Source organism: Tenrec ecaudatus, chromosome 4 (assembly GCF_050624435.1).
Source record: "Tenrec ecaudatus isolate mTenEca1 chromosome 4, mTenEca1.hap1, whole genome shotgun sequence".
Taxonomy (NCBI): domain Eukaryota; kingdom Metazoa; phylum Chordata; class Mammalia; order Afrosoricida; family Tenrecidae; genus Tenrec; species Tenrec ecaudatus.
In genome coordinates, this window is record NC_134533.1 from 168,963,629 (window position 1) to 168,987,221 (window position 23,593).

Here is a 23,593-nt window from a genome sequence, read left to right on the forward strand (position 1 = left end):
TATGAACAATTTTCTAAACTGTTGAATTCACTAAGCTGTTTTAAAAGCACAACTGTTAGTTTAACTGCAGTGATCCTACCTTATATTCTGTTGGGTTTTTTTGTTATCTTTTCATTATGTAAAGAAATCGAAACAAATTTTAATTGGGTTTCTTGATCTTGTTCTCCAGGGTTAAAATTTTTACTCTATTTTGGCAAATTTCTTAGACTCGGGTTTTTTGTTTTTTTTAGTGTGCCCTTACAATCTCTTACGCATTGGACAAAAGTAACACGCTCTACTATCTGAAAGAAAATACATTTAGGCAATAAAGAATTAAGCTTTGTGGAAATCATCAATACTGGTTTTTCAGAGATGTTGACCTACTGGTACAAGTGCAAAACCTGCATTCGATATGTGGTCGTTAACTTGTCCGTAACTGGGTGTCCAATAATAATGCTTTTTAAGGCCATTGGAGACTTCTGCCAGCTCAACACACCCATCCACCACGAAGGGTTCCACATCTGTGTTGTCTGGCTTCAACCGGCCTGTTTGAATTAAGTCTGCATATGCCTGAGACGAAAGAAAGCACAAATAGACGGTTAAGAAAACTGTTTTATGATGTTTAAATCCATTTAAAAACTAAAAATAGCTATGTTGAAGTACAGTTTCAATAAATACTATGCGTAGCACAACCAAATTTTAATATGTTCCAGGCACTGTAAGCTTGCTTATTTAATTTCCAAACTTCCTTCTCAGTAGTGTATTAGCCATGTTTCCTTTGTGATTCCCAACTTGTAACTATTTTCTGTTGCCAGTTTTGTGGATATTTCATTGCATAATCAAAAATTTCAAGTCCCACATTGTTTCTTAAACGGGGACTATTTTATATGCCCTTGAAAATTTGATAAATAGGACCCATTTCTCTGAGAAGTAATCAGAATCAGATTATGGCATACAACTGTATGTAACACTCACAAATAGCCCATTATTTCTTCGATGTAGAATTTTCTTTGTGTAAGGATGTCATAAATAGGCTAAACTACTTTGTTATAGAAAAAGAGGCAGTAATCTGGACAAAGACCTTAAAATCTAGTTGCGTTAGCTTCAGCCTGTCATTTATTTGTCATGAGATCTAAACTCAAGGGCATAGATGTTTTTCAGAAATTAAGGTTTTTTTTTAAAGATCATACTCTCAACAAAACCCTTTGCCATCCAGTTGATGTGGCTCAGAGTGAGCCTGTAAGGTAGCACAGAACCGCCTCCTTGGAGCAGAAAGCCTCCTCTCTCCCATGGAGTGGACTCCAGCTGCTGACCTGTGGCTAGCAGCCAACATATAAACCACTACACCTTTCTAAGGTAGTAGTGCACCTTTCCATCTTTCGTGGTGGAGTTTTGGTTAGTCATTAAGCAGAAATTGAGAATTTGAACACCTTTTCCTTCATTCTTTCCAGATGAAGAGTTCTAGTTTGTGTTTTAAAAGTGTAGTGTCAAGGGCACTCGATTTAGATAGGAGAGAAACCAAATACTTGGATGAATCGCTACAAATTGTCTATGGGAGAAACAACAAAACCTGCCACATCAAATTTAGAATAAATAAATAATTTCAATTACCCTTTCTGACTTCAGAAGAAATAAAACTGACTAAATGATCTTTACCCTTCTATCTGGTACTTGATATGCTTTGCTATTTCATTCAAAACTTCCCATTAGCTAATTTTTAGGCCTTAGCGTTAAAAATAATCAAAACTACAGTGTCTCATTCTTGGCTTTGTAACTGCGGGCAGACACCTTTCTGAGCTGGGAATAATAGCTGATGCCACACGGGGGATCCCAGAAAAACAGCACACGCGCACGCACACACACTTACCACACACGTAGCCTTATCAAATTTGTTTCCCCAGATGTAGATATTCTCGAGAGAGGTATTTGTTCTCATTGCCTGTGAAAGTGCCACAAGTCCTTCTCCCTCTATGTTGTTGCTGACTACTGACAACCTGCGGAAACAGCGCAGTCACATTGCAGCAGCAGGCCACCAAGGAGCTGGCAGCCACACGCGGTGCACACATTGTTTAGGAGTGGTCGGCATAGTCTAGTGGTCTGGTTTCATTATGTAGTAAATGCGTGCGTGGATTACAGATACCTCTCAGGATAAAGTCTTCCAAGTAGGATTTTTTTTTTCGTCTTAGTTCTAAGTCTTGACCATTTAAGAACACTTACAGTGTTTCTGCTGAAACCCAGGGTAAATGATGTAAACATTGAGAAGCTTACTACTTTTTAGAAAGCCACAGAATTGAATGAGTTTTTTAAAGATCGTTTTTGGAGAGAAACAAAACCAAGCTAGACTGTTACCATAACTTAATAATATATCAGTTTAGAAACTGAGTTCTCATTTGAGTGTTTAAACACTTAAACTCTTCTGTAATTTGCCTTAAAGATAAGGCCCATACTCACGCTCTGAGAGTCCTGTTGTGTGAGGCGAGAGTTTCACTGAGGTAGTCCGCTCCTTGGTTTTCTATTCTATTAAAAGAAAGATCTATGACTTCCAGGGTAGTGTTGCTTTTCAGTACATTGGCCAAAAACTCCATTCCATCTCGAGTTATTCTATTGCTGGGAAAAGAAAAATATTTCATTTATGTATGTGGACATGAAGCATGGATTTTACCCATAGGGATGAAAAATGTTTTAAGGCCGTTAGGTAATAATAGAAAGTCCTCTATTTTAGTAAAGATATCACCCAGTTGGCAGGACAAGTTAATGAAATTTTAACATAAAATACTGCTGGTTTACGTAAGTAAATTACTCATTTAAACTATTAAATCATTGAAGCTATAGCAGTATAGATGAAATAAGTAAAAAGGATTAAGATAAAAGGTTGACCACCAAAAAAGGTTCACCACAATGTCCTGATTTCCTGATCATTGGAATTACAAGCTATCCTTCAATATGAACATTTACAAAGACTGTATAACTTAATTTTCACATTACTTAATATGAAAACTAGCGCTTACCAGCTGACATCAAGGTAGCGCAGGGTACTGTTCAGATACAACGCATCGCACAATTGTTTAAAGCCGCTGTTCGTCATATCATGCTTACACATGTGTAGTTCAAGAAGGCAGTGATTTTCTTTCAATGTGTGGCCCATATGGACTGTGGACTCTTCCTAAAATTCAATAAAATCTTGTTTCTAATGTATAATGTTCAAGCAGTACATATTTATTCCAAATAGAATATCCTTACCTAAAAGCGTAAAACAAAATGTTTTAATGGTTAAGACTAGTACAAATGTTAAAAGACTAGTTAAAATGTTTTCCTGGTGGATTCAAAGACTCCTTGTCTTCAAATGGCTCAGACTCACCGTAAAAGACACAAACATCCTTGCAATAAGCCAGTCAGCCACAGGGTGGTAGACACGAAAATGAATGTCCATCGGAAATGGACAGCACTTCTTCTTGCGGAGTCTGTGCTTAGTCAGGAAGCTGTTCAAACCTGTTGGCCATGGATGACTTCTGCTGGCTTAACTTACAGCATCACCAAAACCAAAACCCACCAAAGTCACTGCCATTGAGTCTATGCCGGCTCATAGTGATCCCACAGGACAAGATCAAACTGTGTTTGTTTCCGAAACTTCACTCTTGGCGGTAATAGAAAGTTCTGCCTTTCTCCCAAGGAGCTGGTGGGTTCAGGGCTGCTGCCGACCTGTGCGACGCAGTCCAACACAACCACGGCCAGCAACGCACCAGTCACAGCAGTACAAGATACTGACAGATGAGAAGTGAAGAAAGGCAGGAGTTGGAAGCACAATGCTATAGAAGCAGCAGTCAAGAAATCAGATGAAAAACTCAAATGGTCTTGTCGCATGGGGCAAATCTGCTCAAGACCTATCTATGATGTTGAGAAATGATAGCATTTTCTGAATGCTGTCGTTTTCAGTAGGCTGAAGTGAACTAAAGATGAAGGTGTGCTTGGCCCAAGCCATGGGATTTCTAATTGCCTTACATGAAGGCTATTCATTGAATATTCAAAATAAGAAATTAATATCTTTGAATTATGGGTAGGCAAAGGATATTGAAATGTGCCATCGACAGTCAAAACATGAGCTCATCGGTGTTGGAGGAAGTTCAGCCAGAATGGTCTTTGGAAGCAAGGATGGTAAGACCTCATCTCCTGTGCTTGGTCCATGTTATCAGGAGAGCCCGGTCCCTCATGGTTGGTGAAGTGGGAAGGTCATTGAAAAGAGGAAGAGAATCAATGAGATGGGCTGATAGAGTAGCTGGAACAAGGGGATCAAATATGGGTGTGTGGGAGGCACGGGCCTGGGCAGTGTTCTGTTCTATGGCACATAGATTTATTTTCCTGGGGAGCGGACAAAGACAGCAACAATTTGATTATAATTTACATTTGTCTAGCCTGGTGTTTTGTTTTTTAAATCTGTTGCAAATGATAGCTTTTACACACTTGTATGCAGCAGGCACTTATAAAAATAAGGGGATTTCAAAAAGTTTGTGGAAAAATGGAATTAAAGGTAACAAAATTTTCCCAGACCCTTTGGAAGCCTCTCAATACAATGACTGAACGGATGGACACAGTGGCTGCCACGATGCGCTCTAATGTAACAATTGTGAGGACGGCTTAAGACTTAAGGTGCCTTAAGGGCATGCTTAAGGCAATGAATGGGAACAATAGACAATGATTAATATAAAATAGATTATTTGATTTAAAACAGCACTCATTTCAGGGGGTTCAAAAAAGGACCTGACATATGATTAGCATCTGACTCTGAGCAACCTGATAGGGCAGAGTAGCCCCCCATAGGATTTCCAGGACTGAAGTCTGCTCGTTTGGGGTTGCTACCTGTAAACGTGACCCTATGATTCTCAACCTGTGAGTCGCGACCCCCTTTGGGGGTGGTCAAAGGACCCTTTCACAGGGGTCGCCCGATTCATAACAGTAGCAAAATTACAATTATGAAGTAGCAACAAAAATAATTTTATAGTAGGGTGGTCACCACATGAGGAACTCTATAAAATGGTTGAGAAGCCTGCAGAGGTTTTCTTCGGCTACATTAATGAGGTACACCACAGTGAGATGGTACCTAGCTCCCTTTGGAGTTATGAAAAAGTGAGGAATGCCATGGATATATTAATGGCAGTTCCAAAGTAGGAGAGCGAACCACTGAGGGAGTCCAGTCGAGTGCCTGACGTAAGCTTTTAGCCTTTAGAACTGAGAGCATCATTTTCTCATCTTTAAAGACCCACACGGTGGCATTCCTAGTACAGCAATACTAGGCAACAACGACAGACCTTCGCGAGGATTTGGATACCAAGGATTTCAGTGTATGGCAAAGTCACAGCCTGCCTGATGTGCAAATACGTTTAAAGAGCAGATGGCCGTGTGAAACCAGGGGGGCTCTAACAGGAAGGATCCAGACGCCAGCACGACCTTTTACTAGCTTTGTAATTTAGGGTAAGTTATGGCAATTATGTAATCAAGCCTTCTCCTTTTCCTGTTCTGTAACACAAGTGAAATTATACTTCCCTCAGAGAATTAAACAAAAAATGCTGCTGGCCTTGTGGGTTGAGTGTCGGGCTGCTGACTGCAAGGTCGGAAATGAAAAGCCAGAAGCTAGAGAGCAAGGAGGCTGGCAGTTCCCGTAACGATGTACAGTCCCAAAACCCCGTAGAGAGTCCCCATAAATGGGGATCGACTCAGTGGCAGTGGGTTTGGGGCAAAGTAAGTCTGTTCTTTTAAGAAAATGCAAAGAATTTCATTACTGTTCAGTATTCTATACTTGTGCATCTGATTTGTTGAAATTATTGCTTTGATATTGGAAAGATACATCCCCAGGGATGTTGTTTAGCCTGCGTTTGCACACACACACACACACACACACACACACACACACACAAAACGGATCATTTTGGAGGTCCCAATATTGCTCTACCTGGTGACCAGCACCAAGGATACATTGATAAAGACTTGGGTGGGTGTACTTTGACCTTCAAATCTTCAGTCATGTCCTCAAGCTGACAAATTTCCCCACCACCCACTTCCTGCTGCTTCCATCTGATGCCCTGCATGGTCCCATGGCACTGGAAGCTGATCACTCTTAAGACTTAATTCACACATTGGCACCTCTCCATGTACACTGGGGAGTCCATGAGGACCAGGGCCCTGTGCTTCATTTGACTTTACAGCCCCGAACACTGGTGTGTAGTTACACTCAAATACTGAGTAAATGAGTCATGACAAGACAATACCCTGGCAAGCTACTGTAAGCCAGGCATTTTGCTGATCCCGTGAGTACTTTGGTGTGCTGTTGAGTCTAGGTGAACCTGGATCAGATGACCACATCTTTGTCTTGAGGAGCAGCTAGCTGGTGGCTTTGAACCCCTGACTATGAGGAGCTGAGTGCTTAACCATTGTGCCATCAGGGCTTCCATGTTTTGGGTTCTTGTATTTGGGGATTTTGGGTGTGCTTTTTAACAGATTAGAGTCTTGATGTAATTAGCATAAGAATACAAACATTTTGATCCAGAAAAGTGCAGGGAAAAATCAAAGGAAGAAGTGGAGAAAAGAAAAACACTTTTGAAAAGTAAAAATAATCACTTTAAAAATACGGTTCATTCTGAATTATACTTACAGTCAACAATGACATAGATGCGGTGCTATGCTTTTGTCAGAAAGTGAATTCTTAGCCCAGGACTTTCTATAACTAATGGGAAAAGAAATACACCCAAGAGGAATGTCAAGTTGTCAGGAAGAAGCCTTCAGTCTAAACTGTCTGTTTCTTCATCTGCATCATGTAGCTTATCCTACAGCATCGGTTCCCAAGCGTACTTGGTCCACCGTCCCCTTTTCAGGGGGAAATATGTATATATATGTGTATATATATATATGTATACATACATACATATATACAGCACACACCGTTCTCCCCACAACTAACTGGGCAATGGGAAAGTTTTGTACTATAGCCCACGATCCAGGATAAAGTGTAGGTGTCTGCTTTTCCAGCTCCTCTGGGATCAGTCCAGCACCCCCTGCGGGCATTATTGTCCACTTTGGGAAACAGTGACCATAGGATCAAGTCCAGACTTGCCAACCTGCTATTCATGCACATTTCAAAGACAATTCAAAGACGTAGTAGTTCAGTCACAACAGTTAATGTAACAAAACAGCTCACACTGGGCTCTTAGAGCCTAGCCATTGTAACCTTAGCCATAGACTTGGCCCTCACAAGTTTACTCACAGTACTTGTTCACAAGAAAAGAGGTGGAATGGTTGCTAAGTAAATGAGCAATACCTAACGTTATAGTTATGAGTATTATTAAGATATAATGCAATCATTTCCTATAAATAAAACTTTCTTAGTAAATATTGTCATTCATAAGATACAATGAAGTACAGTTACAAAAACCAAGTACATTCTCGAACCTTGAACCAGCAGTACCTTTAAGGTATTCACTCATATGTTGTTGTAACCACTTTGAAAGCATACCTGTTCGCCATAGAGGATGGGGCGGTTTAAGTTAATTCCCTTAATTGCTTGGTTTTCAGTTAACACTGTCGCAAATGCTATCACACATTGCATGCCCTAAAAACAGACAGATTCGTTAAGGAGCTGTACAAAGCCCAACAGAGCACACACATTAATTTCCCTAACCAAACATTTTTGTTTGTCACCTTTGATAAATAAAAATGACAGTTTGTTACATTTTTTGAATTGAAGGGTGATCAGATTCAGAAAGGAGTCATCACCATGTTCTTTTCTCCCTGCCCTGACGTCGAGGAGTGTGGGGCGGAGGGGGGTGCTCTTAAAGCTTCAATACTCCTTATTCCTAGGGTGTTTACTTCTGGGTTTGCTCCCAAATCCCCAAAGTTCTACGTGGGATTTGCAAACCTCAGATAAGCAGATGTACACGTGGATCTCAGCATGGGTTAAAATGGCTTGTATATCACATCCCTTTGTACAAGGATTATGTCAGAGTGGCACTCAAGTGTGTACGTGGTGGTGAGGGGGGAAGAGTTACTGGTCATATTTCACAAGCCCTACCAGTCTCCCCCCTCCCCCTTACTGGAAAGCCCCAATCCCCCTTATCTCTGTGGTGAACACCACCATACACCCCTACCGCTAAGCCAGAAAAGTTGCATGCATAACCATCTTTGGCCATGGGAGATTGGTGCCTACTATTGAAACGGAACTTGCTCTGCTTCTGTTTCATGGAAGTAAAGACTGCTCTATCGAGTGCCTAATGCGTCAACTGTGACCTCAGCACCTCTTGACACCACCTCCAAAAGATGTCTCAAATTAGTCACCTCGTCTCCTTTCTCTGGCCAAGACCTGAACCCCAGTCCTCATCCCCTCTCACCTAGAATGCGGTCGTAACTCCCTAAGTGCTCCACGTCCTCACCTACTTCCTCTTTGAAAAATCAGAGTGATCTTTTGAAAACATCAATCAGATCATCGGATCATACCCCCAGCTAATTAAATAAAGCCTTTCTCCCAAGGTTTCCCATGGTATTTACAACCAGAACTTGGAACACATTCTTCCTTGTTCAGGCTTGAGTCATGGCCGAGGGAGTGAACCTGAAATGGACTCAAATATGTGAAATGTGGGTGAACCAGTTCCAATAACTGGAACGGAGAAAATTACAGGTTGATGCCCTGCTAGAAACTTCATCGCTCTCTTAGAAAATCAGGGTGCCATTGCATTGCCTAGCAACCCAATCGCTTCATCAGCAGAGCAGGGAACAAGGGCCTCCTGCTCCAAGATGGTCGCCAACCGCATTGTTTTAAATGTGTATCATTCGCCACGGTCACGGCAATAATCCTAGCTCCGACCCCAGCGGTGCGCCACCTTCCACGGCCCTTTCATGCAGTTCCTCATGGCGTGACCCCAATCGTAACATTATTTTCGTTGATACTTCATCACTGTAATTTTGCTACGGTGATGAATCGGGCGACCTCCAAAGGGGTCGTGACCCACAGGTTGAGAAGCGCTGTCCGACACCATGTTCCTGAAAGAGTTCACTATACCTGTTCAGGTCTCTCATTCCAGGGCTTTGACCCAGGATTTTCCCTACTCCAGTTTCTGCCTGCCTCACCCCAATTTTTTTGCCCCCTCAGTGCATCTAGAGGCTCTATCTATCTATCTATCTATCTATCTATCTATCTATCTATCTATCTATCTAATATATTTATTAACCATGTAATTAGGGGCTCATACAACTCTTATCACAATCCATACATACATCAATTGTGTAAAGCACATCTGGACATTCATTGGCCTCATCATTTTCAAAGCATTTGCTCTCCACTTAAGCCCCTGGCACCAGGTCCTCATTTTTCCTCCTCCCTCCCCGCTCCTTTCCCCCCCCCATGAGCCCTTGATAATTTATAAATTATTATTTTGTCATATTTTTCCCTGTCTGACGTCTCCCTTCACCCACTTTTCTGTTGTCCGTCCCCCAGGGAGGAGGTCCCATGCAGATCCTTGTAATTGGTTCCCCCTTTCCAACCCACCCTCCCTCTACATTTCCAGTATCACCACTCGCACCACTGGTCCTGAAGGGATCATCTGCCCTGGACTCCCTGTGTTTCCAGTTCCTATCTGTACCAGTGTACATCCTCTGGTCTAGCCAGACTTGCAAGGTTGAATTGGGATCATGACAGTGGGGGGTAGGGTGGGTGGGGGGGGGGGAGGAAGCATTTAGGAACTAGAGGAAAGTTGTATTTTTATCGTTGCTATGTTGCACCCTGACTGGCTCGTCTCCTTCCAGAGACCTCTCTGCAAGGGGATCTCCAGTGGCCTACAAATGGGCTCTGGGTCTCCACTCCACAATGCCCCCCTCATTCACTATGGTAAGACTTTTTGTTTTGATGATGCCTGATACTGATCCCTTTGACACTTCGTGATCACACAGCTGGCGTGCTTCCTCCATGTGGGGCCTCACCCAAATTTTAGAAATTAGATTATCTTCTGATAACCGCTTCATTGGGCATCACCAAACTGGTTCAAACAGACTCAAAATCCTGTTTACAACACAGTCCTCTGTCCTATCCTCCAACCCACCTGACTTTGCTACTCTGGGTTCTTCTAGCGCTCTTACTCCCTGATGCCCAGCCACGGGCCCTTCAGTGCCTTCTCGCCAGCCCCCGGGCTCTGCCTGGCTTCGAAACAGCTTCATTACTCATGTACTCCTTCGTGGTTTCTGTCACATCAGAATATCCCTTCCACTATGAACACCTTTATGTTACATCAGCTCACAGTATTACTATTATTTATTGGAAAATAAAAGCTTACATCATTACTATAAATGGAAAACTAGAAACCATCCAAATCAGTTCACTTATAAAAATCCCAGTATTAAAATTACCTCCCTCTCGACCAAGAAGACGTCTCCTAACGTACTTAGAAGCACTAGCTGAGGGTTGCTACACTCCTTGCCTGGAGCGTTGCCATGGACCATTTGCCACAGCAGTTTCTTTTCATCATGGCTCCTAACTATGAATCTCTTACAGAACTCTTCATTGAGCTCCGGTTGCACAGTGGCTAAGGCATTCAGCTGCTAACCTAACGTTTGATGGTTCAAACCCACCAGCTGCTTTGAGGGAGAAAGATGTGCAAGCCTACAATTAGGCTTGATCTAAGGGCTGTTCTAATAGCTTTAAGGGCTCCCAAAAACTGATTAGGCAAAAAATACATTGGGGGGATTATAGTGCCAAGGAGCCTTGGTGGTACAGGAGGGGCTTTACCAGTTGGGCCGCTAACCACAAGGTCAGCAGTTTGAAATCGTGAGCTGCTCCTGAGGAGAAAGAGTCGGCTTTCTGCTCCTGTAAAGAGTTTAGTCTCAGAAATCCACACGGGAGTTCTCTGTCCTCTAGGGTCGCTTGGAGTCAGGACTGCCATGACGGACGTGAGCTTATGAGCACTTGCCCTCTGTCGTGACATGGAGGCAGCGGGTCCGGTTGGTTTGGAGAGAGGTATTCCACCATCCTATCTTGGGAGCACTCTGTTATCGAAGCAGCCTGTTTGTTCTCTCCATAGCACGTTCCTCTGTTTGTTTACTGCTATTCTCCCAACTAAAATAGTAAGCTCCATGACGGCAGAAGGGGAGCCCTGGTGGCAAGAGTGGGTTAAGGGTCGGGCTGCTACTGAAGCCACCAGCTGCTCCTCGGGGGCAGGATGAGGCCTTCCACTCCCACAGCGTTAGTCTCAGAAACTCGGCCCCATCCTGTAGGGTCGCTCTGAGTCTAAACAGACTCAGCAGTGAGTTTGGTTTGCTTCTTCAGGGTAGAGACCCCATTGGGTCCTGTTGTCACTAGCACAGTGCCTGGCATGTGCAGATCTTAAAGGCTGAAGACCCAGTGCTGTCCCATACTCGTTCTGTCCCTACCTCTTCTTAAAGGTAGTCTTCCAGAACCTGTCCCTCCAAATAGCCCCCTGGCCCATCTCGCCGTGCTGTGTGCCCAGTGGCTGCACTGAGCCTCCGTCTGTCGAATGGGTGCAAGGTCTGGAAGCGTGTGGAAAGAGCAAAGCCTGCAGTCCGAAGACGCGCAGGGAGCACACATTTCTCAGCATCGGGCCACGCGAAGGCTCACAGCCGTTTCCTGAAAACTACACCGTTTCAGGACAGCATAATAGCTACTCCCTACACATTTCTTCAAAGGTGGAAAATATAAACTAATGACTCTCTCATCTGGTGTCAATTAAAAAATCGTACTTGTATTTCAGGTGCAAGTTTACACAGCAAACTTGCTTGTGTGGTTCAAATGAACAAGATTGGTTTCTTATAATACGGGTTACGTTGGACTGGATGGAAAGTGAGGAATCTTTTTTGTTATACTGGGTATTTTCCTAGGATGTTATTTACTACAATCTGATGATGAACAGTTATGTCGAGGAAGATACATGTCTGATGTTAGACAGGGGCAAGACAAAATCTCTCAGTGGGCTGAGGGTCTCTTAAACAATCCTGCTCTATGGCTGGTTTACTGGGACAACGGCCTTCCACATCGGGGTGATTTACTCATAACTGATTTACTCACCAGATCACAGTCTCCCAGGTCTAATTTCTCTAAAGTTGAATTAATTTGCAGCATTGAAGCAAAAAACATTCCACCTTTATTTTCAATCTTGTTTCCAGTCATCCTTAGGTATTTCAGAGTTGTGTTCTTCTGCAAAGGAAAAGTATGAAGACAGATATTGAAGCTTTGAATCCACAAGATCCTCTTTCATTCATCTGAGTTAGACTGTTTTACTATGTTCCTTTAAAGTAATGGTCAGTTTCTCCTAATAGATAAAAATCTCATTTAATAGCAAGAATATTCAGAAAACTGATATTCAAACCATGACCAGTAAATAAAACAACTTTGAATAAACTTTCCCCTGGGGGGGGGGAACATTTATCTTTTAAGAAAATGATAACTTAAAAAATAATGCTTGTTTCATTTTTTGATATTTCCTTTCTACCAAGACACTACAGGAAAAATACAATATTTTTAAAGTTTTTGAAGTAACCCAAAAGAAAATGTGGTAAAAAAAAAAAAAAAAAGCCCTTTGCTTTCTTCCCGACAGCTCCTAGATTTTGGCCCTACTGGAGTTCTTCATCAAGAAACTGTCCTTTAGAGACTCTCAGTGACCTCTGAGCCTCCCCCAAATAAAGGTAAAAAGGTCCCCCAAGAATACTTTTAGGATAATGAGTTCAATTCCAAAGTAAATTATGAAGGAAACCTAAGATTAGGTCATCGGGGTAGATCTTTCTATTATGTATTCAAAATGAGTGTCTTCGATTTCTTTAAACTGCAAGATTGAGTTGTTAAACAATTTAGCAGGGCCAATCTCAAAACTCAAACTAAGTATAAGACATGGATTTCAGAAACTCTCTTATGGTAGTAATATTGGCATAACATGAATGACCCATGTTGTTGTGTGCACGGCAGTATCATTTAATACCGTCCCAGTATTGTGCCCATCACCTCTGTCCGTTCCCAAACACTGTCATCACCCCCACAGGAAATCTTGTATCCATTCAGCAGTCTCTCTCTAGTCTGGTGTCATTTTTTTTCTTTTAAATCATACTTTACTGTGTTTTGGGTGCAAGTTTACACCACAAATTAGGTTACATTTAACAACCGGTGCACAATCGTTCAGAGACATTGGCTACATTTTTCACATGCTGGTATTCTTGTTACATCCCTCTGGATGTTTAGTTTCCAGTAGTCTGATTTCCCTGCCCCCTCCATACCCTCTTCTCTTTCCTTTGGAGGAATTGTTGGCCACTTGGTTTCATACAGAGGATTTTTTTAAAAAGATACACAGTGTGAAACAGTCACAAACTTGGCCTGTGACTAGAGTTTGCATTCTCACTGCCGCCAAGTCGATTCTCGTAGCAATCCCATAGGGCAGAGTACAACTCTCCTTGTAGGTTTCTAAGACTAAATCTTAGTAGAAAGCCTCATTTTTCTCTTGAGGAGTGAGTGGGGGTTTTGAACTGTTAGCCTTTTGGTTAGCAGCTTGTGTTAGGCAGGGTTCTCTAGAGTGTGTATATATATATATCAAGAGGACTATAACAACTAATTAGTCCACACAGCAGTACTTCCATGGAACAGTTAATATACTGGAAGTCCTTCAAATCATGAGGGCTGCTGGGTCCCAGGTCAAGGAAACAGATAACTGAGTCTTCCCTTGGGCAATGCAGGCAGAGTCCACTCACAGGCAGCAGACAACAGGGAGGGTCACCAACAGTCAGCAGCTCAGGAGCTTAGCAAAGCAGGTCCAGATGGTATATTGAACTCAAGCAATGCAAGGTGACAGGATCCACTAGCCTCAAGCTCAAGCAATATACACACCAGCAGCATGGTGAATCAGGTCTCAAAGGAACCTCAAGCTCTAGTTCCACGAGTTGGGTGTCCCACAGGTAGTGTAGCTCACAAGTTGAGGCAGCAAACTAGCTAAAGCAGCCACACGCTGGTCCGATCATGAAAGAGGGAGGGGCGGGTCTTGATGACTCATTTATCTCTTTGCCCTCCAATCAAACTGCGACCTGATTAACCCCACATGTTCCTATTGGCCAGGTTGACACAATAAACCTACCTATCATACAGACCAATGAAAACCCCCCTACACCAGAGCTTCTAGATGCACAGTACGCACTGATACTATGCTTTATTGTATGAGCCAATCTGTTTTTTGGTTTAAAAGTACCCTTGGGTACCTTCAGTTCAAAGCTTACAGACTACATCAGGAGGATAGTCATGGGGAGTCCTTTAGTTCCTGCCGGTCCAATTTGTCTGACCTTTTCTTAAATTTGAGGTCTGTTCCAGGTTATCCCTTTCTGTTGAGATTCACCTGCTGTCTTTAGTGATGGCTGGGTACCATCTGGTCTCAGGTGGTGAGAGGTAGATGAGGCAGGGTGCATGTAGACCATAGGTTCTCAAAATTTGGCCTACCGCCGCTTTTTCAAAAAACAACAACTCAGCAATTCCCTGGCAATGAAAACCTGTACTAGCTTATAAAGGATAAAGTATAGATATCTGCTTTTTTAGCCCCCCCACACCCACCCCAATCATTCAAGCCCCCCCCAGTTTGGGAAACACTGATAGACTATGATTTCTGCAGACTAATTTCGTGTATCATTTCTAAACTGGTGTATTTCCTCAGACACTTGCAAATTTTAATTTCATCTTTTTTTAATTTAATAAATCTTTTTATTGGGGCTCATACAACTCATCACAATCCATACACACATCAATTGAGCAAAACACCCCTATACACTCATTGCCCTCGTCATTCTCAAAATTTGCCTTCCACTTGGGTTCCTGTAATTTCATCTTTTATTCTATTCTCTGGATGAATCTTGCTCATAAAAATACATATGGTTCATAGCGTTGGTGGATAAGTGTTAGAACATATAGGAGTACATATATTTAAAATTAATTTGAATTGAACAAGATGAGCAGTCTGCACTCAACACTTCTAGTCAACATTGCACTACAGGTGCTAATAAAAGAAATTAGCCAAGAAAAGGACAATTTAGGGCCATACAAAAAAGCAGACAATTATTTGCATATGATATGATCTTGAATGTAGAAAGGCCAAGTATGCCATAAAAACAAAACACAACTATCAGAACTAATAAACACAGTATAAGCATTTGACCCTGCTATGCCAGTCCTCAGTGTATATTCTAAAGAACTGAACGGAGCTCAAACAAATAGGGTAATCATGTTCCAACATTCCCCCAGCACTACCCCTAATCATCAGACAGCAGAAACATCACAAATGTCCATCAAGAGATGAATGGATAAACAAAGTGTGCCACATACACACAATGAACTGTCGCTCATGAAAAGAAGCCAAGTTCTGATCTATGCTATAACATAAGTCTTGAAAACATGATGCTGAATAAAATAAGTCCATTGCAAAGGACAAACAATGTAATATACCACTTATATGAAATGTCTAGAATACTCAAATGCAGAGAGACCAAAGTGCACACTCATGGTTACCAGGGGCAAGAGGAGGAACCCTGGTGGGGTAGTAGTTATGCATTGGGCTGATAATCACCAGGTCACCAGTTCAAAACCATCAGCTACTCTCCTTTCCAAGGGAGAAAGGTGATGGGGTTTTCTACTCCGTTAGGAGTTACAGTCTTGGAAACCCAGAGGGGCAATTCTACCCTGTCCTACCGGGTCGCCATGAGGTGGAATCAACTCAGTGACAGTTGAGTTTGTTTTGTTTCAGGAGCAAGAGGAGGGGAAAAGCGCACTGAGCTTTTGTTCAAAGGTGATAGAAAACATTTTAAATGAAGCGTGCTGATGGTTGGAATCACATGCTGAATGCAATTAATGTCACTGAATTGTATACAGAAATGTTTTGAAATAGGCAAAATTTTGTTGGTACTACAATTTAAAAATAATACATCCTCACAATATTAAAACATAAGTTCATCATGTGAACTGAAGTTCACATTAACATTTGATTCTTTTGAATCCACACTATCAGAAGTTAAAATACCCAAATAAAATATTAGTTTGAGGTATCTAAAATGCTTACATGTAGTGATTTAGCAATCAATTCTCCACCATCAGGCCCAATATCATTAAACATGAGGTTTAAGTAAGTGATATTAACTTGTTTCTAGAATAAAAAGAGAAGTTATTGGAAAGTGATCAAAAATATGTATTTCAGAGTACTTTAAGTAAAAGTTTTACATGAAGAAAAATTTCCAAAAAACACAGAAAACCCGTAAAAGTGTAACAAAAACTACGATTGTTGTTGGGTGCCATTGAACGGGTTCCGACCTGAAGCTCACCAGGACAAAGCACCGAGCAGCCGGGTGCCGTCCTCACAGTCTTCCCTAGATCTGGGCCCATCGTTATTGCAGTCGCCGTGTTGACCCACTTCCTTGAGCGTCTTCCCTGTGTTCAGCCGATCCTCTACCAAGCGGATGCCCTGCTCCAGGATCTCCTTCTCGCATTTCCAAAGTACAGGAGACAAAGTGCTGCCCTCCTTGTTTCCAGGGATCATTCTTGGCTGTGTGTCTTCTAAAACAGATGAGATCTGTTCATCGCCCGGCAGCCTATGACACGCTCAATATTCTTCATTAGCACAGCAGTTCGTCTTCAGCTTTCCCGGCCTATGAAATACCCAGCTTTCACGTGCATATAAAGTGAATGAACATACATACCTTGGCTTGGGTCGCGTGTACTTGAGTCATTAAAGTACTATCTTTGCTTTTTAAGGGTTTTTTTTTAACTATTGTGAATTGAGTGAGGGTTTACAGAGCATATCCGTTTTCCCATCAGCTATTCATACAGCTTTTGTTTCATATGACTGGTTGTAATCCCTGCTTGTTTAAGTGTTCAAGAGGTCTCTTGCGACATGTTGCCCAATGCACTATGTTCTCCGATGTCTTCACTGCTTCTCCCAGTGGGTCTAAGTGAAATAAAATTCTCGACAACTTCAGTACTTTCTCCAGTCAACAGCATGCTCACGATCCCTCACAGAGTCCTGGTTAAGCAATTGACTGTTACCCGAAAGGTGGGCAGTTTGAACCCACAACCACACCATGGAAGCACAAGGTGGCAGTCTCGTTCCAGAAAGACGCAGCTGTGAAACCCTGTGGTGGAGTTCTCTGTCTGTCCAGGCGGCTGCTCACCGTCAGAACCCACTCGATGGCAATGGGGTTGAGCATCTATCTCATTGCTTCTCGGTCCGCCTGGGAGGATCTTCCTTTGCTTCATCTCGTGGTGCGATCAGCAAGTGCTTCGAGTTCTCTTGGCTTTCAGCACGCAGGGTTGTGTCGTCTGCATAGTGAAGTTATTAGTAAGCCTTTCTCAAGCCCGTTGCTGGGTTTCTCTCCATGTAGTCCAGCACCTCAGAGTATTTGCTGGGTGTACAGGCTGAATGAGCCTGGCGAAAGGAGACCACCTGACACACACCATTGCGGATTTTAAACCACCCACTGTCTCCATCTGTTAGTGGATCTGACTGGTGGCTTGCGTGCTGCTGAGTTGTGTGAAACTACGCCACTCATATTTCACAGTCGCAGGTTTCAGAGAGCATTTAGACTGCGACAGACTAGGAAGACGGACCTAGAAATTGACTTCTAATTTCTAAAAACATTAGCCAGTGAAGACTTTCTGAATAAGCAATTGTCATTGGTGGCGGTGAGGGGACTCACCATTCTCATTTAAACATCCATATAATCGCATTCTATATGAAACAAAAGATCAGATGGTATATGTGTCTGATGATTCAAAGCATGGAGATGATCATGAATCTGCATGCTTCTGGTCTACAGCAGGCGTCACAGGATAACCCAGGAGCTCTGGGGACAGTCGGCTCTACATAATTAGTACAGGTGCATGTGCAGGGCATTTCAAGTGTTACAACATAGGCAAGACCCTTGATCTTTCGCATAATTAGTGCTTCATGGGTGTGACATTAGTCTAAGTAGCCTCCCTCTATGCATCTTATAGAAAAACAGTACCTGAAGCAGCTTTGCAGCGTAGTATGCACCAACATCTTTTAAGGTGTTGTATCTGAGATCCAAACCTGGAGACACAAGTGAAGAGAGGCAGGTCTACCTTACCATGAACTCTTACAAACCAGGTCAGTGAAAAGCAGGAGGTATTGATTCTTCAAGAGACAGACCAATAAAATATGAATTCTTCTTTAAAATTCTGTAAAGTATCCAAAAATCTTCCCCTGTTACTTTTTCTACAGGTACTAAGCGGTTGTTACCAGCAATGTTTAATGTGATTCCATTTTCCAACCTGTTAAATAAAAAGATTTTGAAGTGCAAAGAACCCAGTAAGGGGAAGGAATTTTTTCCCTCTTTATGTGTATACTAGGGTAGATGAAAAGTTTCATTATAAAAATCATAGAGACGGTTTTATTAAGTAAATATATCAAAATGTGATGCTATTATTTTTTCAACATAGCCTCCCTATCTATATACTACTTTTCTTTTTTTTAGGTTTCTGAGAGTAAATCTTAAAAAAAAGTTTTATTGGCATCTTTTCACAAATGTAATTCATAAATCATACAATTCAGTAGTGCAACCATATGAGGAAGCATTATTCAGTCATCACTGTCCATTTTAGAAACATGTTCTTCCTTCTCCCCATTTCCCCCAACCTCCCCCGAATACGTCTCTAGGTGGCATTTCCCTCTCACCTGGACCCAGGGATTTCATTTGTTTCTCTCCCACTTACACCACATCCTCAAGGGACACAAATCCTGTTTCTTTTAATGTTCTTTGCATTTGGGGAACAAAAAAGAAGTCTGTTGGGGCAAGACGAGGATAAGCTAGGATAAGGTTTCCCTATGAAATTTTTGTACAGAATTCTTCGAAGAATAAGTGGGTGCTTTTTTGTAATGGGTGGGTAGAGGGGAAGCGCAAAACAAAAACTTCTTTGGCACATCTCTCCTGGACATTTTCTCCTCTGTGCAGGTAGCAGAGGTCTTTGAACTTCTTTCGAATAAGCCCTTGTGATTGTCCTGTCCCCTTCTAGACCAGTGGATCTCAACCTGTGGGTTGTGACCCTTTTGGGGGTCAAACGACCCTTTCACAGGGGTCACCCGATTCAAAATTACAGTTATGAAGTAGCAATGAAAATGATTTTATGATTGGGGGGTCACCACAACATGGGGAACTGTATGAAAGGGTCGTGGCATTAGGAAGGTTGACAATCACTGCTCTAGACAGTCTATCACGATTACCTCTTTGGGATTCCAAAAAACAGTCGCCATAATTTTCTCAACTGACCTCTCTGCCTTGAACTGGCCCAGCAGATCCCCTCAAAGCACCAGACTAAGACAAGTATATTACTGAGAGAACTGGACAAATGGGCATCTTCTGATCACAGAGACATGTTTCAACATGTTTGGAACCAGCCTGTGCATGTATGTCCTGGACCTATGGTGACAACACATTTGGCTATTTGCCTGAGTATAGGACAGATTTACTGGGCTCAATTTTTATGCATCACAACATTGTAGACTTACATTGGATGACTTAAAACATTACTGAGAAATCTATAGACTTTGTACTTTATTATATACTATGTCATTGAATTCTTCTCAAAGAAAATACTAAGTTACCCTGATTTCGAGATATGTACTGAAGTCTTCAATGATTTATTTGCCTCCATTGAGGGGGCAGAAAGACAAATCTGGAGTCCAGGCCTACGGACTACTGATGTCAAATTCTTCCCTGTTGTATACTGCCACTGAGACCCAAGAGAGTCTGGGGCAGCTAGAAGATTCTTCTGAATCACAGAATCTGCCCATTTTGCCAAGCATTTTTGAAAGCTTCTGTCATCCCTCTGGCTTCAGAACACCCGTGCAGGCCAAGCTGCCCGCATCATGGAGCGTTTGCCTTCCTTACCCCTTCTTAATTTGTCCATCCACTTCCCTCAGTATATGCAACACAAAGGGGTTAATTTTCTGAGTCTTTTCCTTACACAGATTATAGTACTGTTTCCGGAGGCTGAGAGCAGATGTTGAAGCTTTGAAAAAAGAGAAAGACAACACTCTTTATTACAAAGTCGTCATTCTACAAGTTTGATTCCCCCCATGGTCATAGTCTTTCAGTCAAATATGGAAGCCTGTGGGTAGCTATCTAGAGCGCAGGTGGAGTTAGGAGAGGTCATCAGGATAAACAAACACAAAACAAACTCACTGCCATCAAGTTGATTCTGACCCATAGCGATCCTACAGAGCAGGGTAGAACTGCCCCTGTGGGTTTCCAAGAGAGTAATAAATCTTTATGACCCACCGCTTGTCTGTCGGGTTGTCATTCTGTGGCAGCTTATATGTTGCTGTGTGGCTGGAAGCTCTGTCACCGGTATTTCAAATGCCAGCAGAGTCACCCAAAGTGGACAGGTTTGGGCAGAGCTTCCAGACTAAGAACAGACTACAGAGAAGGACCAGACTGTTCACTCTGAGCAATTGGCCATTGAAAACCTTACAGGTAGCATCAAAATGCTGTCGGATCCTGAAAAGTTCATGAAAACAAACAGAATACTGTCAGAAATCGGGCCAGACGATGAACCCCTGAAGCCAGAAGGCACTCAAACTATGGCCAAGGAAGAGCGGCCGCCTCAAAGCAGAGGCCGCCATGAGGACGGGGTAGGAGTAAAGCCTGATGATTTTCATTTGCTGTTGAGGCATGGCTCAAGAGACAACACGAGAACTGGAAACATCACTTCATAATCAGAAGTTGGAATGTACGAAGTATGAATCTAGGAAAATTGGAAGTTGTCAAAAATGAAATGGAACACAGAGATCGGTATTCTTGGCAGTAGTGAGCTGAAATGGACTAGTGTCAGCCATTTGGAGTCAGAAAGCCGTCTGGTTTACTGTGCTGGGAATGACAGTCCAAGAGGAATGACGTAGTCAGCCTCGAAAAGGACATTTCAAGAGCGACCTTGAAGTCCGACACTGTCTGTGATAGGATAATAGCGATCTGTCCACATGGAGATCAAATTAATACAACTATGATTCAAAATTAAGCACCAACACCAGAGCTAGTGATGCAGAAGTTGAAGAATACTATCGACGTTTTCAGACTGAAATTTATCAAACATTCAGTCAAGATGCATTGATAATTGTTGGAGATTGGAATGCAAACAATGGAAACAGAGGAAGGAAAATATGGTGTGGGTGATAGACCAAGCTGGAGATGGCATAGCGCCAACGATTTCATTGAAAATACCTTTGTTCAACACAACACAAGAGGCTATACATGAGGACTTCTCCAGATGAAAGACAGAAAAATCAAATTGCCTACATCTGTGGGAAGAGACACTGGAGAAGCTCAGTGTCAGCAGCTAAATCCAGGCCAGGGGCCAACTGTAGAACAGACCATCAATTGCTCATAAGTTAGTTCAGGTTGAAGACAATTGAAACTCGTCTACAAGAGCCAACATACAACCTTGAGTCCATCCCATCTGAATTTCAGAAATCTCTCAAGAACTGATTTGAAAGCATTAAGCAAAAACAAGGCTCCAGGAATTGATGGGATACCCATGGAAATGTTTGAACAAGTGGATGACGCACTGGGAGCACTCCCTGCTCTATGCCAGGAAATCTGACCAACTGACTGGAAGACATCATATTTGGACCCATTCCAAAGAACTGTGACCCAATAGAATGCTCAAATTATAGGTCATCCAAAAATGATTGCAGTCGTACACTGATAGAGAGCTGCCCGAGGTTCAGACCAGATTCAGAAGGGGATACAGACAAGGGATATCATTGCTGATGTCAGATGGATCTTGGCTGAAAACAGAGAGTAACACAAAGATGTTTGCTTGAGTTTTATTGACTATGCCAAGGCATTCGACTGTGTGGACCACAGAAAACTGTGGATAACTTTGAGAAGAACGGGAATTCCAAACGCTTGATTATGCTCATGTGGGACTTGTACATGGATCAGGAGGCAGTGAGGCAAATAGAACAAGGAATTACTGCATGGCTTAAAATCAGGAAAGATGTGCACCACAGCTGTATTTTCTAATACTTATTCAATCTGTATGCTGAGAAAATCAACAGAGAAGCTGGCTTCTATGAAGAAGAATGTGGCAAGATGATTAGAGGAAAGAAATTAAGCAAAGAAATGCAGATGGCACAAACTTACTTGCTGCAAGTGAGGAGGAATTGAAGCATTTGCTGAGGAAGATACAGGATTGCAGCCTTCATTATGGATTACAACTCAATGTAAAGAAGACCAAAATCCTCACAACTGGACCAATAGGTAACATGATAAATGGAGAAAGACTGAGGTTGTCAAGGTTTTTTTTCCTACTTGGATCCATAATGCTCATGGAAGCAGTAGTCAAGAGATCAAAAGCCAAGTTGTATTAGGTAAATCTTTTGCACAAGACCCCTTTCGATTATTAAAGAGCAAGGATGTTACTTTGAGGACTAAGGTGTGCCAGACCCAAGCCATGATATTTTCAGTTGCTTCATATGCATGTGAAAGTTGAACATGGGCCAAGGAAGCCCGAAGAATGGATGCATGTGAATTGTGGTGCTGGGCAAGAGGACTGAAAGTAGCACGGAATGCTGAGAGGATCAACTCGTCAGCCAGAGTGCTTCCTAAGGGCAAGGATGGCAAGACTTGCCTGACATACTTGGAACTTCTTACCAGGAGAGACTAGTTCCTGGAGAGGCCATCACGGTTGGCAAAGTAGGGGTGGCCGCATAAAAGTGGAAGGCCCTCAGGGAGATGGATTGGCACAAGCATGGGAACAATGCTGAGGCCTGGGCAGTGTTCCCTTCTGTTGTCGATATGAGTCAGAACCGAGCTGATGGCATCGAACAATAACAAGCTTCTTTACTTCTGCTGCCCACCGCCTTCGTCGCGTTAAAAACAAAGGGACTGCCAGGGGAGGTGCAGCAGGTACTTGGCGATTCAAAGGTCAAGAGGAGTCAGATTTGGGTGTTTAATTAACATTTGCTCTCGGACTTTGAGCAAGTTCCTTCTATTCTGGGGGCTTACTAAAAGGGGCGTAAGTAAAACAAGGCCATGGCAGGAGCGCAGGGATGGCTAGAGGCTCCCGGTGTAATTCGCACCCAAGCGCTCAGAGACTCCGGGAAAACGGACGCGAGCGCAGGTCGGACTTTCCCAAAAGTCTCGTCACCTGGGGCGCCCCGGGATCACCCCTGGGGTAGCCGAAGCTCGGGGGCGCACGGCCGGGTCCCCGGCCCGCCCAGCCGCCGGCGCCAACCCTCCGCGCGATCCCGGCGCCCCCGGCTCCCGCTCCCTACCCTTGCGGCCCGAGGTCCCGCCGGAGAAGCGGCCGGCCGCCGAGTCGCGGGTCTTTCCCCGCCCGGCTCCGCTGCTGCTCCTCATGGCGCTCCACCGGGCGGCGGCAGCGTTGCCGTCGTCATGGCGACCGCGAGCCCCGAGCGCCGCGCACTGAGCTCTGCGCACCTGCGGCGCGCGAGCCCGCGGGGCCGGGTCCCTCCGCCCGCGTCCCGGGCGCTCGTTTCAAAGGGAGGTCTCCCTGAGGTTTGGGACGCTGTGTGCGCTAAGGGGCGGGGCTGCAACGCCGACTGTGACACAGGGCCCCCTCTCAAGGGCGCACGGGCCT

General features: G+C 43.3%; 1 protein-coding gene across 1 annotated transcript; it reads right to left on the reverse strand.

The window, feature by feature from the left end:
• Positions 1–345: 345 nt before the first annotated feature.
• On the reverse strand, positions 346–23,352 carry LRRC34 (leucine rich repeat containing 34). The gene is made up of 12 exons (XM_075547878.1): positions 23,141–23,352; positions 20,465–20,490; positions 19,882–20,002; positions 18,144–18,265; positions 17,980–18,044; positions 16,041–16,124; positions 12,032–12,160; positions 7,481–7,576; positions 2,988–3,142; positions 2,431–2,586; positions 1,847–1,973; positions 346–549 (listed from the first exon to the last, which is right to left on the reverse strand). Exons 1-12 carry the CDS (start codon positions 23,350–23,352, stop codon positions 346–348), a joined length of 1,497 nt encoding a protein of 498 aa, XP_075403993.1.
• Between the last annotated feature and the right edge of the window lie 241 nt (positions 23,353–23,593).